The 19,135-nt window shown below is 41.2% G+C and overlaps 1 protein-coding gene across 1 annotated transcript in view; it reads left to right on the plus strand.

Moving 5' to 3' along the window:
• TMEM132D (transmembrane protein 132D) overlaps positions 1-19,135 on the plus strand; it is a 678,719-nt gene that overhangs the window by 463,996 nt on the left and 195,588 nt on the right. The window contains exon 4 of the mRNA XM_059893671.1: positions 3,962-4,145. Within this exon, the coding sequence (XP_059749654.1) occupies positions 3,962-4,145 (184 nt within the window). The remainder of the gene's footprint in view (positions 1-3,961; positions 4,146-19,135) is intronic.

Genomic DNA, 19,135 nt, shown 5'->3' on the forward strand with positions numbered 1-19,135 from the left:
TAGCCACACAGGCTAAGCGTGGCTACTCTTTTCAGGATGCTTCAGGCTAAAACGCACACTCCAACTGCAAAGGTACAGCCCTTAGCTTTCCAGTTAAACATGAAGAAGTGGTAAATATTGCCAAATATGCAAGCGTTCTGGAAGCTCTCAAGTGCTAAATATTTACAAAAAGTTATTAAAATTCAAATTTCCACTGACTCGACGAGACACACATGATGAGCTATTTCAAAGCTAGATCACCATATGCAGAATTTACAGAGGAACTTGTCAGGAACCTGGTACACACCCTCCTGCATCAGAAATATTGAGAAGCTCGTGCAAACTAAGGAAATCACTCAAGAAAAACATACAATTTCAGGATACACGACCTTCCTAAAGTTTGCTGTGGTCGCCAGGTTAAGAATTCCCAACTTAGGGTGTTTTCATCAGCACGTCAGATAGAGGAAAGTTAGCTCAAAAGAAACTGTGTTTCCTTTACATCTTGGCCAGACAAGGGATCTAAGGGTAAAGAGAAAAATCAAACTTGATAGGACAACCATGCAAGGTTACTGAAGGAATAAAATTAGATGAAGTAAATAGAGCACTTTAAAAATTATTGCTGATGTTCTTCTAGGTGGGTCTTGCGGAATGGGAAGAATTTGACTATACGGAGAGATTGTTAAAGGTATTTCTGATAAAGTGAACTCCATGAGTAAAAGGTGGGGAGATGGGGGTACGGAAAGCCCCATATTCCACTGGAGGCCAGGATTGTTCAGTTTGCTTGAGGTTAGTGCACCTGGAAGGAAAAAACAGGAGGGAACGGTGTCAAGTATGGAGTAGGGTCACGTTACTGCATATGAGGAATTACTGCTCTGAAGGAATTCCCCTACACCTCTGTTGTGGAGCTGAGTTTCTGAATTCAACTCTTACCAGTTCTACTCTGCAACTCTCCCTTTCTTTGTGATTAAACATAGAAGGCAAGGCTCAGAACAGCCGAAAGAAAGATTGTCCCATTTCATGAACGGGAAAGGAATGCCAACAAGCTTGCGAATCCCAAATATAAAAACCAGGATGCATTCTAGCATCACAATCCCAAGTTTCCCGTACTTGTGGAAACCCTCGTTTGAAGTTCCAAAAAGGCAATGGCATGTGTCTTAGGAAAAGAAACCTAGAGAGGGGATCAGTCCACTGTGGCTGACACAATTTGTTTCTAATTCTTATCACAACCACTGTTTCTTAAAGAGTTCAACATCTTTCTTTCAGAAGCCAAGAGAGAGTGAGTCTTGTAGGATTTAAAAACCAGGTGCCTCTCTTTTTCTGTTTTATAAATAAGTTCATTTGTACCCTTTTTCTAGATTCCACATATAAGTGATATCATATCATATTTGTCTTTCTCTTTCTGACTGACTTCACTTATTATGATAATCTCTAGTTCAATCCATGTTGCTGCCAATGGCGTGTCATTCTTTTTCATGGCTGAGTAGTATTCCATTGTATATCTATCTATATATAGATAGATAGATATCACTTTTTTAAAATAATTAATTTATTTATTTTTGCCTGTGTTGGGTCTTCGTTGCTGCGCACATGCTTTCTCTAGTTGCGGCGAGTGGGGGCTACTCTTCATTGTGGTGCGCGGGCTTCTCATTGCGGTGGCTTCTCTTATTGCGGAGCACGGGCTCTAGGCGTGCGGGCTTCAGTAGTTGTGGCTCAGGGGCTCTAGAGCACAGGCTCAGTAGTTGTGGCTCACGGGCTTAGTTGCTCTGCGGTGTGTGGGATCTTCCTGGACCAGGGCTCAAACCCGTGTCCCCTGCATTGGGAGGCGGATTCTTAACAACTGTAGCTACTCCTGTTCTGTGTGAGAGATCAGTGCTCATGCAGGAATTTAACCTCTGTGACGGGGGCTGTCTCTTTGGGCAGTACTTCTGATCTTCTTTCTCTGTTTCTTGCCCTCTTCCTCCCCTTCTTGTTCCTCCTCCTCCTCTTCTTGTTTCCTTCCTCCCTCCCTCTCTCCTCTTATTCTAGTCACCCCTGACATCCCAGTATCCCACCTCATCCCTTACTTTAAGAAGGAGGCTCCCCGAAGTCACCACCATTTATCTCTGAGCTTCTTATTGAAACATTTGCATGGGTTTGATGGTGTGATAAAGATGTCTCAATAGCTTGGTCATATATATATATAAAAGGCCAAACCTTGTCCTCCTAGATGTCAGAGTCAGTGGTCATTTTGCAATTATGTGAAATTCAAATCTCTAGAGAAGGATCTGATAGGTGGAAGTGGCTTTGGTCACGAAGGGTTAAAAAGTGTCTTTCCTTGCTGCCTCCCAGGTGAATTCTCACCTGTATTTCTTCACTTCCTCCCTCAGGGAGTGGCTGGCACCAACTCTGCCTTTTTTTTTTTTTAACCTGTCACTTAGACGAGCACACATTTTATAAAAGCAGACTATGAAAAAGAAGAAGGGGTAGCCAGTAAATTCAACTAACCAAAATAGCTGCAAAAATCATCCTGATACTCTAACTTGGATTCATTTCTGGATACGTGTTTATAATTTATTTATTCATTTTATTTATTTATTTATTTTATTGATTGATTGATTGCTTGCTGTGTTGGGTCTTCGTTTCTGCGAGGGCTTTCTCCAGTTGCAGCGAGCGGGGGCCTCTCACCATCGCGGCCTCTCTTGTTGCGGAGCACAGGCTCCAGACACGCAGGCTCAGTAGTTGTGGCTCACGGGCCCAGTTGCTCGGTGGCATGTGGGATCTTCCCAGACCAGGGCTCGAACCCGTGTCCCCTGCATTGGCAGGCGGATTCTTAACCACTGCGCCACCAGGGAAGCCCCAGGATACGTGTTTATAGAAAACCCAGACTGTCTAAAAACGAATCATTGTCGGAATGACTCCTATATCCAGGTAACATCTGGCTACTTCTCCTTGTTCATCCGTGTGGGTCCTGCGGTCCCGTTCTCCTGTTCATGTCTCAGCTCTGATTCTCTGCAATTCTCTCTCACCCCCACTGGCTAACAAAGCCACATCACCCTCAAAGTCCTTTAAACTTCTGTGCACCCAACTTGAATGGACCGTGGCTTTGGAAAACCCAATATAGGCAGCAAAGAGATTTCTGGGAGTCGGGGAAAGAATCCTATCCTCCATCCTCCTAGAAGGAGCACGGGGAAGAAAGCATTTAGGAGATTCAATCAGCATTTCCCGTAATTATCCACAAACACCTGTCCTGGGGACTCTGAGAAGTTCACAAAAAACAAGGGTTGGGAAGTTTGAGTGATGGTGTCTAAGGCCAGGCCAAGGCTGTGAATCTTCTTAAAGGTTGTTTGTTCTTTTGGGGATCGAATTTCTTTCTTTCTTTTTTTTTATTGAAGTATAGTTAACTTACAATGTTGGGTTAGTTTCAGGTGTACAGCAAAGTGATTCATATATATTCTTTTTCAGATTCTTTTCCGTGATAGGTTATTACAGGATATTGAATATAGTTCCCCGCGCTAAACAGTAAATCCATGTTGCTTATCTATCTTATACATAGTAGTGTGTGTCTTTTAATCCCGACCTCCTAATTTATTCCTCCACTCCCACACCTGCTTTCCCCTTTGGTAACCATAAGTTTGTTTTCTATGTCTGTGGGTCTATTTCTGTTTTTTGTAAACAAGTTCATTTGTATCATTTTTTTAGACTCCACATGTAAGTGGTATCATAGGATATTTGTCTTTCTCTGGCTTACTTCACTTGGTATGATAATCTCTAGGTCCATCCATGTTGCTGCAAATGGCGTTATTTCACTCTATTTTATGGCTGAGTAACATTCCACTGTATAAATGTACCACATCTTCTTTATCGATTCATCTGTCAGTGGACATTGGGGATCGCATTTCTGACAAGCTCTTTGCAGGGACGATGTGAACACACATTGAAATAGTCCATTGCCTGCCGAGGGTGCCCACCCCAATCCTCAAAGTTGTTCTCTCCTTCTCTCCAGTGCGGATGGCGCCTCCTATGAAGTCATGCAGATCGACGTAGAAGTCCAAGAGCCCAGTGACCCGCCAGCTACACAGCTTGTTACCTGGCAGGTTGAATATCCAGGAGACATCACATCTGACTTGGGCGTCTCCAAGATCTACGTGAGCCAGAAGGACTTGATTGGTGTCATCCCACTGGCCATGGTAAGAATGTCCCTGCCCTGGGTTGTTAATACAGACCTCAGGGAAAGGCAAGGTACCACACCGTGACCCAAACACAGTGGGGACCTATCAGTGAGCTCAGAACCAGGGTGAGGGGAAACTGAATGATGAAGTTACTGCAGATCGCCGATTCTGAAAAACTGTTTTTTTAAATAATATCTTTAGAATATCCTTTAGAAAATAATCAAAATCCAGGAATTAGATTTGGGTCTTGCATTATATGAAGAGTATTAATGGTTTAATCAAGATGTTTGTATGATACATTGGAGACTGTTCAAGGATCTCAAACACATACACCTGCAGAGACCAAACAGATCAAGTGTCTGAGTGAAATGTGGCAGGTGACTTGACAAACACCTACCCAGTGAAAAGGCCCTGCCATGTTTGCCATGAAGGAAAACCAAGCCGGATTCTGAATTCTTAATACCTACTGACTTTTCAAGAGAAGCCGTTAATATAGTTTTAATGCAAAACACCAATTTGTTCCTGTTAGAGCTAATTTTTTTCTTAATCAAGCCTATCTAAGAAAGAGTTAACTATAATTCATTCACAGGCCATCTATGTATAACTTGTCATCTACCTCTAAACGATTTAGGACTCTAGGTCTGTCCACGTGTTTCCTAGGATTTGTGGAACAGAGATGGGCTTTCATCCTTGAAAGGACCCACCCCCTGGTTGCTATGCAACGGAATACAGTGTCAGTGGGAAGACTAATCACCCAGGTTCACCTAAACAAAGCACACTAACGCCCTTTCTAGCCCCGCCTTTCCCCAGGGCCTCTCTGCAAAGGAATAACACATTTTCTTAATGTGAATTTTCCCAGTGCAAATGCCTTGAGATTGTGAGTCTGCGGTCAGTAATTTGAGCTTTCTCCTGTTACAAAAGTACTTTTACTGTCGGAAGTGAGGGATCAGTCAACCCATCCATTGACAGCCTGCTGTCTCCCCCTCACCATCTATTAGGAACTATTGGCAAGTGTTATTATGTGGTTGTGAAAGGACGTCAGGAATCAGTCTTTCAATACAAGGTGACGCGGACAGTTGCCTAGTGACAATAACTTAGTTATTATGCTGTTCATTAGGAAACACAAGTTGTTGAGGTCCTTCAGTTGATCAGGGCTCTTATTAACGATTTCTTTTATTTTAAAGGCACTGAGCCTCCCCTGGTACATTATTTCACGTGTGACAGCAGCACTCCTTCGTTTAGGCTATTAGTGGTTCTATTACTGGGGATGGCGAGACCATTTGTCTCAAATAAGTAATTATTTGAATTTGCTCCCTTTCAGCACCTTTGGTCTGATGAGCTTTTAGCGATACTCTGAGAGGTTTCCATTGCTTGGCTCTGCATCGGGCGGTGTGCTTGGTTCCCTCGCTCAGCATTTCTCCCACCTGGACTGTCCACCTGTTCCAAACCCCCTTGTTCTTCACAACTCACAGGAGTCCCGATGCTCACAAGAGCCCCTTTCTCTGTCCGCCACTGGTCTCTGAAACTGTTCACACCTTACATCAACCTTTCTGGCTATGATACGTGTAATCACAGAAGCGTGTGTGTAATGGCAGAGCTAGAAAGAATCTCAGCTAAGACCTAGCTGACCCTTTTATCAGTTAGGAATTGCATTTGGCCGAGAACAAGCCCTAACCATAACCCTAACAAACCCCACTCACTCCACTCTACCCAGACCAATAGTGGCTTTAATACAAGTAGGTTTCTTCTTTCATGTAAAAGAACTCCTAAGGTTGGTGGTCTAGGGCTGGTATGGCTCCCCATGCTATCTGAGATTCAGGCTCCATCTTTATTTCTGCTTCAGCAGTCAAGGGTATAGATTCCATCCTCATGGTTACCTCATGGTCCAAAATGGCTGCTGGAATGCCAGCCAGCACATCCATATTCTGCCTACCAGAAAAAGTAAGAATGCAAATCAAACTGGGTCAATTCCTTTTCCCTTGCAAGAAGTCTTCACAAGAATCCAACATAATATTTCTGGGTATATCCAATTAGCCAGAACTTGGTCATATGGACATACTTAGTTGGAAGGAAGGCTTGTAAATTGATTTTTTAGCATGGCACATTGCTCAGGTTTTGTTACAAGGGAACAAGAGGAGATTAGATATTCTGAGGCGATGAGCAGTATTTGAAACAATCCTCCTCCGTTTCCACATGAGGAAACTGAGGCTCAGAGAGGTCCCTCATCCCGGCACCTGTGTGTTTTCCATTCTGTATTCATCTTTATGAGCCTCCTGGGAAGCAAAATAAGACACCTGTATCTTAGTCTGCTCTTACTAGCTATGCAACGGTGCTTAATTTCACTGTGGCTCAGTTTCCTCATCTGTAAAGGGGGGAGAGATAATACTTACTCATAAGGTTGATGTAAGGATAAAATGATAATTCAAGAGGGCTTGGAAGAGTGCCGAGTACAGTCAAACATACAATAAATGTTTGCTTTTATTATAATCACTTAGTTACAGAATGCAAAGGATAAATAATTCCTTGGCAATTATGTTGTAAATTCTTTCAGGGAGGGGAATGATCCTAAGATAAGAAGAGTGCTAGGAACTGTGTAGACGCTCACTGATTTTTTTATACAATTTTAAAAGGTTACTTTTCATTTACAGTTATTACAAAGTATTGGCTATATCCTGGTGTTGTACAGTACATCCTTGAGCCTGTCTTACACCCAATATTTTGTACCTCCCACTGCCCCTCCCCTATATCACCTGTCCCCCACCTCTCCCCACTGGCAAGCACTAGGTTGTTCTCTATATCTGTGCATCTGCTTCTTTTTTGTTATATTCACTAGTTTGTTGTATTTTTTAGATTCCACATATAAGTGATTTCATACAGTATTTGTCTTTCTCTGTCTGACTTATTTCATGTAGCATGATGCCCTCCACATCCATCCATGTTGCTGCAAATGGCAAAATTTTGTTCTTTTTTATGGCTGAGTAGTATTCCATTGTGTATATGTACCACATCTTCTTTATCTACTCATCTGTTGATGAACACTTAGGTTGTTTCTGTGTCTTGGCTATTGTAAATAATGCTGCTGGGAACATTGGGGGATGCTCACTGATTCTTGAACTGAAATGAACGAATTGCATTAAAACACGTTTGGTCTGATGAGTTTTTACTAATACTATCTGAGCATCTTCCTCTGGAACTCAGAGTAAAGTCTTCAGAGTCCCGACCCCCCCAGTCTTTTGTATTTGGAGTGTTCTGAGTCCCTTTTCCAGAGAAAGCTGCTTCATTTCACCTTTGACTTGACTGGTGAAAGGACTTTTGCCATTTTTAGGAGGGTTACCTTCCATAAACAGAGCTTTTGCCATTTCATTTCATCTTCACTTTGTTTTTGTTCATTATACATTCGCTGAGAGATTTTGACAGACATCTGATATCACTGCATCTATTTATCTACTCACCTGTGTTACACGTTCTTGAAATGTTACAGAGGCAGAGGGAAGACCAGCTCACCTGGACCACGAAGTCCATGAGGAGAGAATACTTTGAGTTGAGCTCAGGGCCCCACAGGGGCTTGTAAGCTAGAATGAGGTGAATCTTTAAATGTGATGGGGAGCCACTGGAAGGTTTTCAGCACAGCAGCTGCTGCACTGGTGTTATCTTTTTAGAAGGGTACTACGTGGAGAACAGATTTGGGAGGGCACCCCTGTGTTCCTAGCAGCACTATTCACAATAGCCAAGACACGGGGGCGACCTAAATGTCCATGGACAGAGGAATGGATAAAGAAGATGTGGTACATATATACACAATGGAATATTACTCAGCCATAAAAAAGAATGAAATAATGCCATTTGCAGCAACATGGATGCAACTAGAGATGATCATACTAAGTGAAGTCAGTCAGACAGAGAAAGACAAATGCCATATGATATCACTTATATGTGGAATCTAAAATATGACACAAATGAACTTATTTACAAAACAGAAACAGACTCACAGACATAGAGAACAGACTTGTGGTTGCCAAGGGGGAGGGGGGTGAGGGAGGGAAGGATTGTGAATTTGGGATTAGCAGATGTAAACTAGTATATATAGGATGGCTGAACAACAAGCTCCTACTGTAGAGCACAGGGAACTCTATTCAATATCCTGTGATAAACCATCATGGAAAAGAATATTTTTAAAAAGAATGTATATATATATATATATATATATATATATATATATATATATATATATATAACTGAGTCACTTTGCTGTACAGCAGAAATTAACACAACGTTGTAAATCAACTAGACTTCAATTTAAAAAAATACAGCGTGGAGCAAAAGAAGCGGGGCGGGGGGAAGCTGTGTGGTTGTATTTACATAAAGTTCAATAATCAGGCAAAACTAAACCATAAAGCTAAGGATAGTGGCTACCTTTAGAAGAGAGAATTCGTGGAGATGTACAGTTATGATCTGTGCATTTTTCAATGTATTATGTTAAGCTTGTTTAAAATATATTAAAAATTATTGGCACTGGCAAAAAAAAGTTCTAATTTTAGACACAACCCCAAAGTTCTGTATATCTCCATGATACCAACACACAAACTTAAAATGTTTAAAGGATTTTCTATTATAAAATATCCTATGATTTACATTTTTGCCCTCTAATCTTTGCACACGTCTTTGATTAATTCCCTGATATAAACCTTTAGAAATACATTTGAATCAAAGGATGGGAATCAAAGGATTTGCAATACTATAATATTTTTTTGATAACTGTCACCAAACTACCTTCTATAAAGTTTAACCAATTTACTATTCCACCTGCTGTATATAATGATACCCATTTCCCTGCAACTTCACTAACACAGAATATTAAAATCATAAAGTAGACAATTTTGTTAAGCAAAACTTATGTCTCAGTGTGGCTTTGATTGGCCCTGTTTTGTTTACATTTTAAACGTTTCCTTATTAAGCATGTGTTCTTAGCCAACTTTCTTTTCCTATTGGAAATTCAACTTCTTATTTTGTCATTAAAAAAAGTATCTTTTTCACTGTTGTTTAAAAACACAAAACATTAAATTTACCATCTAGATCCCTTTTAACTGTACACTGTATTACTGTTAAATATTTTCACCTTGTTGTACAACAGATCTCCAGGATGTTTTCATCTGGCAACCCTGAAACTCTGTATTCACTCAACACGAGTCCCCCTCCTCCTACTAACAGCCCTTGGAAACCACCTTCTATTTTCAGTTTCCATGTATTAGTGATACCAGCCTTTTGATCGACATACTGAAAATATTCTTCCCAATTTACCGTTTGCCTTCTGATGTCGCAGATCATATATATAATAGCATGCAGAAGTTTGGGGGGGAGGTATTCGTTTAGTTTTTATGTAGTCAGATCTACTGATCTTTTCCATAATGGACATCCTTCCTCTCCCCCTAATTATAACCAAGAAGCAAAAACATGCCTGTTTCATGTGTTCTCGTAAAACCTCCAAATATTAAAATACCCGCACACGGCATATTTGAATAGGTAGAACTATAATCTTCAGAAAAAAATGCTAAAAGTAAATGCAGCTGTGACTCCTTGTACTCTTATTAAGGATTTGAGATCAACTCGAGAGTGACCACATGACTCACTATTCTTTGTAGGATGTATAATTCCATCTCCAGGAAAGCTTTGAGATGAGATGCAGTTAAGCCCTTCCATTCAAAGCTCATTTTCCAAAAGACGTTTATTTCTTCCTCGATATTTTGCATATTTTTTCCTGATGTCTATGGCGTTAAAACCTTTTTTTTTTTTTTTTTCTTAAAATCCGTTCATGTATTTCTAGGACTTTTATCACATTAGTCTTTTTTTCTGTTCAGGAAATGATGCCTTACTATCTCGTGGGTAAATCTTCGTTGTTGTTGGTTTTTTTTTTTTGGTTTTTTTTTTGGTCCTTTGGGAGAAAATTCTGAGGAAAAGGTCATTAAGTTTGCATCACCATTGATCTAATTAGTGCATATCCCTAACTGCATGTCAGTGTCAGATTCTGGAGAGCAATGTTTGCATTTCTTAGAAGAGTTGGAACACTTATCCTTCTGGGGTGGTAGGGGGTGCCCAGTTTCTCAAGCTCTTCATTATTCTTCTCTCCTATCTGCCTCCTGAGTTTCCGCTAAAATAAGTGTTTTGAGCTTCCGCCAGGATTCAGACACGATGATACTGATATTCATCACTTTGAATGCCATACCAGCTAGTGGAATATCCTTTCAAACATAGTAACATGTGTTCTTTATTTTAAAATAAAACAAACATTATTTTCGTTCCTGTTGGGCAGTGGCTGTTCAGGTACCCTAACTGTGGTAGCTGTTCTAAGTGTGGGATGGACGTGTGTGGCTCAGCTCTCCTCTGGATTGTAAGGACACACCCTTTTACCGTGTTGGGTTTCTGATGAGTTTCTCATTTCGCTGTGTCTCAGCCTTGACCACTGAATTTTAGTGATTAGACTTGAGTTGTGACTTTAGATGAAATGTAATCAGGAGATACAATCTGGACAGACAGATAATCCTTGAAAAAAATCAAAGGAGGACTCTCACCCTAAAGTGACTTGGCCGTGGCAGCCTTTCATGGTGTCTACATAAGATGCTATATAAGAGTACAGGTGTGTCTCCCAGACCCAGGCCTGCAGCTGCTTGGAGAAGACCAGCAGAGCTTTTTAAGCAGAATCAAAGAGTCATACATGCCATGTGTTCTTTGTGAGGTGCAATTTGATATATTGCAAGCCTTTCCTCAAATGTGACACTCATGGGAGCCCAGATACAACTCAGAATTCTCTGTATAGCCCGCCACCCATGCCGCCTCCTCCAGGGGGTCCTCCTGGATCCTTACAGCCAGACGTGATTCTCGTTGGCTCTTCTGCTCTGTCTACCGCATGATTTCCTTGCTCACATCGAGGACAGTAGTCAAGTTGGGGAATTCAGACACTCTTGAGTTCTTTTTGCTGGTTGAGATCACACCATTGGAAGCCGAAAGGGGCAAGAGCCATACCCAAGATGCTTGGGAAGACCTAAACTCAGGATGTCCATTTGACCTTCCAAGTCCTTCCTTATGTCACCTTATTGTTTGAACCCCACCTAAACCCGTCTGATCTCCAAGTCCCTCTTCCAAAGTAGAAGCAGCTAGACTCCAGTGCACCACTCCTGACTTTCCATTTATTTCCAACTCAAATGCCTTCTCCTCATGAGCTTGCACTAAGGGCCTCTGTAACCCAGACAATGGCAGGTAGGGGCCATGCAGTTAAGACTTCACCAGACCCTTCACTTCCTTGATTGAATCTTGAGTTCTTTCTTCTATAATTCTTGGGATTCCAAGAAAGTAATCATCAAATAACCTCTTCCCTTCTCATCTTATTTGCATCTTCTTAAATCTTGCTGATCAGGGCATGTCCTCCTAAATCTAGGATTCAGTAGAAATTCCATTCCTGTAAACCTCACAGACAAAATTCACCCACATGTTCATAACCATATAATTTACTATTGTAAAGCTTCTGTTGAAATAAATGCATTTTCAATAAGCTTTCCTGAATTGAATACATTTCTCTTGTTAAATAAAACGAACTGCCTTTTCATCCACCGCACCCTCCCCTAATCTTTAGAACCCTCAGGACTTAATCTTCTGGCACATCCGCCTTCCCTGAATTATCTCCTGCCAGCTCTGTGATTGTTATCAAGCTATGTCCCCTTCCCGTTTGTACACCTGGCAGAAGGCACGGCACAACTCGTAGTAGAAGCCCAGAGAACAGTCTTACCACCCACTGGAATACATACGGGTCTGTGGAATAGGGTCACGCTGGCTGCTTCATCCCCCATCACTTGTGAACTTAGCGCAGGTCATGTGCCATGACAGTCACCTTCTGAGATCACAACTTGAGAAAAGGCTCCCAAATCATGGAAGGAAACTGTCTTTTCTGGCTCCAATAATGAAGTTTCTTTTTTTCATTTTTGGCATGAAAGCAGATTCTTGGCTCCTTTTTATTTGACTTTTCGTGATACCCTTTTCCTGTGTCAGCCTGTTAATTAATATGCCAGATACCCTCTGTTGTTTTCCTCAAGACTTTTTGAAAATTCAGTCACACTGAATAGCACAGCACTGCTTTCATTTTTACACTTTCTCAACCAAGTGCAAGTTAAGATGCTGCAGCAGGCCTTGAGAAGAATCTCTGCTCCAAGACGCACTCTTGCTTTGTGTTTCTGTTGAGTCACCATGACCCCTCTAAACAGCATCAGTAATAATGACACCAGGTACCTACTGTTTATTATGTACCAGGTATGGCTCTAGGTACCTCCTTATAGGGATTAACTCATTCAGTTCTAACAGAGACCCATTGATGCTGGTACTACTCTTATCCCCATTTCACAGATGGATGAAAGCACACTGTGTTTGAAGAATGGCCCCCAAGCGATTCAGCTGAGAAGCTGAGCTGGAAGTAGATTCTAGACTGATGAGCTCCAGAGTCTGTGCTCGCAACCCCGTGCACTGCACTGCGAAAACAAAGTTAAGTGAAAACAAAGTTAAGGCTGTTGATCAGTTCAGTATGCAAAAAGATCTTTGGAAAATGCGAATGCAAGAAAGCACACTCATAAAAATATGAAATTGAGAAGTCTTACTGAAATAGGAAAAGTCATCTGAAAATGAATTATTTATTATGAATAAAGCCACAGCCTTTTCTTTTCAGCTCGCTCTGCTGCCTTTGATGCTCCCTAATGAGCTGTCCTCTCCAGAGGTGATTTATAATGAGACAGCAGTGGCTACACCTCAGGGCTTTTAAAGGTACATGATACAAAACAAATCAGGACACTTACTGCTATTGTTGTCTGTGGCGTGGTTATTACAGCCCCAGAGACTGTACAACCAACTGCTCTCAGTGAACAAATGCTCATAATGTAACTCATTTTGTAGACACTACAGAAAGGCAGTCCATTCACAAAACATTCACTGAGTTCCCTCTACGTGCCAGGCACTGGCCTTTGTGTGGAGGGGATAACAGAACTCGCATCCCGCTCAGGGGAGGTGGCTGGTAAATAAGTAAAAATGTACCATATGATCCAGCAATCCCACTCCTGAGCATATATCCAGAGAAGACTCTAATTTGAAAAGATACATGCACCCCTGTGTTCATACCAGCACTCTTCACAATAGCCAAGACATGGAAGCAACCTAAATGTCCATCGACAGAGGAATGGGTAAAGAAGATGTGGCACATATATACAACGGAATATTACTCAGCCATAAAAAGAATGAAATAATGCCATCTGCAGCAACATGGATGGACCTAGAGATTATCATACTAAGTGAAGTAAGTCAGACAGAGAAAGACAAATATCATATGATATCCCTGATATGTGGAATCTAAAAAAATGACACAAATGAGCTTATTTACAAAACTGAAATAGACTCACAAACATAGGAAACAAACTTATGGTTACCAAAGGGGAAAGGGAGGGGGATAAATTAGGAGTTTGGGATTAACAGATACACACTACTACATATAAAACAGATAAACAACCAGCACCTACTGTATAGCACAGGGAACTATATTCCATATCTTGTAAGAACCTATAATGGAAAAGAATATATGTATAAAAAAAAAAAAGAATATATGTATGTGTATAATTGAATCATGTTGCTGCGCACCTGAAACTAACACAACTTTGTAAATCAAGTATAGGTTAATTTAAAAAATAAGTAAAAAATAATTGAGCAGGATGGATTCAGAACTGATTTATGCTTGGAAGAAGATAGAACAGGTTGTTGAGAAGGAGGAGGAATGGCTGGGCGAGCTCTTTGAGATGGAGTCGTCTCTGCAGAGGTGGCATTTGAGCTTCCAAGAAGGATCCAACATGGGGAGATCCAAGAAGAGCTGGCTTTCCAGACAGAAGGAGAAGTGGATGCCAAAGCAGGGCCAGCTTGATGTACCTCAGAATGGAGAAAGTCCAGTGCAGCTGGGGAACAGTGAGATGGGGAGATGAGGTCAGAGCAGGGAGACACGGGATTAGGTACCTAATCAGCCATGCTGTGTGCAGTAGGATTCTGATTTACTGTGTTTAAATCTCATCTGATTCATGATCTATTTTTAAAATATCACACTGAACACTAAGGGAAGAACAAATTGGGGCAGGGGGCAACAGTGGAAATGGAAAGACCATATTGGAGGTTACTTTAATGGTCCAAGTGGAAAGAGATGAGAACTTAGGCTAGGATGATGGTGATATTGAAGACAAATGGAAGGTCTCAGGATGTCCTTTCTAAGTACAGCCATCAGAACCTGCTTATAGACAAGGAGCGTGTGTGCGTGGGAGAGATGAAAGCCTAGACTAGATGGTACAGTCCAATAGGACTCTCTGAGGTGATGCAAATGCTTTAAAATCTGAGCCTTCCAATATGGCGGCCATTGCCATGTGGGGTTACTGAGCTCTGGAAGGGTGGCTAATATCTCGGAGGAACTGAATTTTTATGTAATCGAATTAATTAAAATTGATATAGCCATATGAGCTGGTGGCTGTCAGGTTAGACAGTACAGTGCTAAGGTTTTGGCTTGGGAAGCTGAGAGGGCTGTCATGCTGTTTTCTGAGGTGGTGGTCTGCACGTTCGCCCCGTGGTCTGTGGACCCACACTCCACTCTTCTGCACCCTGAGCTATGCCCCTGGAGTCTTTCCTGTATGGATTGCCTCCAGTGGGCTGCTTTGTCCACTGGATTCTGGTTGGGTCCAGTCAATGGAAGGCAGTGGAAGAAGATCAGATATTGGGTGAAGAGAAAGGTTGGGTTTTGCTTCCCCTACCTCCTTCCCTGATGGGCCACAGTCTCTCATGGCTGTGTTGCTCTGTCAATGGCATCAGCTCCTGTCAATCAACATTCTGGATAAGGAACAGCGTCAATACAAGTTGTGGGGTTTGTGTTGCAAATACAAGCATCCGTGTCCATATGCACTGATGGTTGTGTTATTCACACTTCTTCTACAATCAGGTGAAAGTATCTGATGCACCATTATGTCTTATTATATAGTTCCTGCCCCCAGATGCATGCATTGAAATATGTATTATTTTATTATAAACGATTCGCTTTTATTTCTCCTTTTATAATTCAGTTAAGACGTTATATTGATTTTTTTAAGCATGTGTGTTGGTAGATTATATTCATTATGGTTCTTATTTTGGGATAATAAAGTCAGCACTACTTCATTTGTTATATAAAAGGAGCAATAGCTCAAATAGGGCTGGAAACAATGGCGTTGGCAAGTGTTTTCCGTGAGGGCACGAGTAGTAAATATTTTCAGGTTTGCAGGCCATACGGTCTCTGTTACAGCAAGGCAACCCCACTCTTGTAGCTCAAAAGCAGCCATAACACGGAAGCACATGGGTGTGGCCGAGTTCCAGTAGAACTATTTCTGGGTGCTGAAATTTGAATTTTATGTAATGTACATGTGTCACCAAAAAAAGTCTGCTTCTCTTGATTTTTTTCCAAATGTAAAAACTATTTTTTTTTCTCCCAAATATAAAAACCACTCTTAGCTGCAGGCTGTACAAAAACTACAGCTCGCAGGCTATAATTTGCCCATCGCTGGTCTAATGTAGACATTCTTATCTTTGTCTCAGTTCCTCCTTCTGGAGGTTGAGAACATCCCTCCCATGGGGTCCAGTCGTGCTATAAAACTTGACCTCCTTGCCTGAAGACTTCCCTAAAAATAGAAACAAATTTAAAAAGTAACATTAGCATGAGAAACGTGTATTTTCTGCAGTAAAGAGGGATGCATTTCCCATCGTATTCCACTCTGTGGAGAGTTTCCACAAGATTCAGGCTAGATAGAGCAGAGAATCTGAGCCTTGATCAACATCTCAGGTTTGACAACTCAGCCCCATGCTTGTTAATTCCCCTCTTGACCAAACCCTTCTTGACACTTACAGTCAAATGAATGTCTCACATCTTTTCAGAGTCCTGGGAGGTCCCCCACCCTCAGACCTAAACTCACCCCCACCTTTATTCTTCTTAAATCTGCCTCAGTATCCCTCACGCTGTTTGGTTAACGTCATCATCTTCCTCTTTGGTGATATCCACTGGATGATATCAAAATTTGTTGGCTGTACACCTTCCATTAACCTTTCAATTAACCTCATTATCAAAGAGTTGAAGGTGGTGTACAGGAAGGAGAGAGGTGGTAACGGATTTACGAGCACACTTGCCACTGAATCTCAGAGCCAACAATCCCTTGCCTCTTGAATTATTTCTCAAAGCCTGGCTCACTCTGAGACCTCTGAAATCTTGGCAGCAATTACCAGAAGGTGAAAACACCTCTCAGAAAATGGGATTACATGGATGGTCCATAGGCTTTTCAGACATTTATGCCAACTTCCAAGCCACTGCTGTCTCTCCTATCTGTGAAATTTATCTTTCTCACAAGAGAGACCACCTAAACCCAACTCAAAATTTTGGAAGATCTCAGGATCCACGTAATTTTGAGAGACCATCCAGCTCCACCTGGCTTATATGTCAGGGTCAGAGTTTGGCATTACATAGCATGTGGTCAAGATCATGGTCCGTAAAATCCAACTTCATCAGAAAAGCCTTCCCTGACCACCCTGTCTAATGAGCATGTTCCATCACTCTGACCCCCTTATCTTCATCTTCTTTCTCGTCATAGTATTTCTTGATACCTAACATATCATAGATTGATTTTGTTCAGCTTAACAAACACCAAGGGAATTGGGACATGGCCTGTGGGGTTCATGCTGTATCTGTAGCACTTAGACCAGTGTCCAGCCCACAGTAAAAGCTCCATAAACATGTTGGTGGTGTAGAAGGAATCAGATGGGACTGAATTAATATCCCAGGCTTGAGAGTTTATAACTGCGTGGACCCTGTTCAAGTTAAATTACCTGTCTGCACCTCATTCTTCTTATCTGGAAAATGGGGATAATAATGGTATTTTACCTTATTGGGTGATGTAAAATTTAATGAGTCAGAATATCTGGCACAGGATCTGGCACTTAGTTGCTGTACTATAAACACTCTTGCTGCTATTAGTAGCAACAGCAATGAGAAAGAAGCTATGCTTTGGGATGTTAGCACAAAATATTGAAGTACTTATTATTTTTTTCAATATTTTTCTTCTACAATTTTACCAAGAAATAAATGAAAAATAAACTTTGAATGTCCTGTAGTTATGAAATGACTCAATAAACTTATGACATTTTGAATAGTAAGTTATATGTATATACGTATAACTGAATGACTTTGCTGTACACCTGAAACTAACACAACATTGTAAATCAACATACTTCAATTTAAAAAATAAAAAATAGTAAGTAATAATGGCTAAGTTCCGTATGGAGAGCTTTAGCTGACCTTTTAGGTGGACACAGAATGACAGTAGTGAATTTGTTAGGACATTTTCAAATTCAATCCAAACTGGTTTATGCAGAAATCAGAATTGATTGGTTCACTGTGTAAAATTGGATTCATTTGGCTACATGAAAGAGACCCCAAAATACAATGGCTTTAACAACAGTGGAAGTTTTTCCTCTTTTGCATTGGAAAGAAGTCCAGAGGTAGACACTTTGAGACAAATATGGCGGCTACCTGGTCACCAGGGGCCCAGGATCTACCTGGGTGTGTCTCTCTACGATGGGACTCCATTCTCAAATCACCTTATTATCCAAAATGGCTAATGAATCTGCAGGCATCAAGTCTGAGTTACAGACTTAAAGAGGAAGGAGGAAAGGCAACAACAAAGTCACCTAATACCAGAATCTGCTTCCTATAAGAAGCCTCCCCCTCCACTTCTGCTTACATCTCCTTGGTCAGAATGTAACCACACGGTCCTACCTGGGAATGCTGGGAAACGAAGTCTTTGGGCTAAGTGTAGAGGCTCCAAAAGAAGGCTGCATCATTGAACAACTCCAAGGGTGTGCGATATGGCAAGTCTGAACCTAAATAAAACTGAGGCTGTAGTACTGAGGAAATGGGTAGATCAGATGTTCCATAGAAACCGGCCAAGTCTTCCAGACACGCATAACCTCAAAGTCCAAAGACTGGCTTCTGACCAATTTTACTCCAGAAAGTTACATGATATCACAAAGGATTTGAGTCTGCTTCCTGGAAATTCTTTCATCCACATTCTCATCCAGGAACCAGATTCATCTTCAGGCTGATTCCCTCTTGTTAGCAAAATGCTGAAGACTATACAGATTGCACATCTTCGTTTTTCCAAACCCAGGGGGAAGAGAAATGGTTCCTCAAAGAAATATCTGTGGCTGTTAATGGGAGAGGAAAGAACTGGATGCTGGAAGGGGCACAAATGGATTCCACTGTGCCTCTTTATGTTACCCAGTAGAGGTGAACTTTCATAGATGTTGCAGATTTGCTCTGCAAAGAAGCCTGCAAACCCATTAGACAAGACTGAGAATTCAGATATCTGGCTACATAGCTTCTACAAAACCTGGTGACTTCACTATCCAAAAGTATTGTCAAGACATGAATGAAGCATTTGTTGTCTTTTTAATAAGAACTCAAGACTTTAAAATGCAGATGCAGTTCTAATTTTAGTTTTTAAAGGAACCTCCATACTGTTCTCCATAGTGGCTGTATCAATTTACATTCCCACCAAGAGTGCAAGAGGGTTCCCTTTCCTCCACACCCTCTCCAGCATTTACTGTTTGTAGATTTTTTGATGATGGGCATTCTGACCAGTGTGAGGTGATACCTCATTGTAGTTTTGATTTGCATTTCTCTAATGATTAGTGATGTTGAGCATCCTTTCATGTGTTTGTTGGCAGTCTGTATATCTTCTTTGGAGAAATGTCTATTTAGGTCTTCTGCCCATTTTTGGATTGGGATGTTTGTTTTTTTGATATTGAGCTGCATAAGCTGCTTGTATATTTTGGAGATTAATCCTTTGTCAGTTGCTTCATTTGCAAATATTTTCTCCCATTCTGAGGGTTGTCTTTTTGTCTTTTTGATGGTTTCCTTTGCTGTGCAAAAGCTT

Source organism: Balaenoptera ricei, chromosome 14 (assembly GCF_028023285.1).
Source record: "Balaenoptera ricei isolate mBalRic1 chromosome 14, mBalRic1.hap2, whole genome shotgun sequence".
NCBI classification, from domain to species: domain Eukaryota; kingdom Metazoa; phylum Chordata; class Mammalia; order Artiodactyla; family Balaenopteridae; genus Balaenoptera; species Balaenoptera ricei.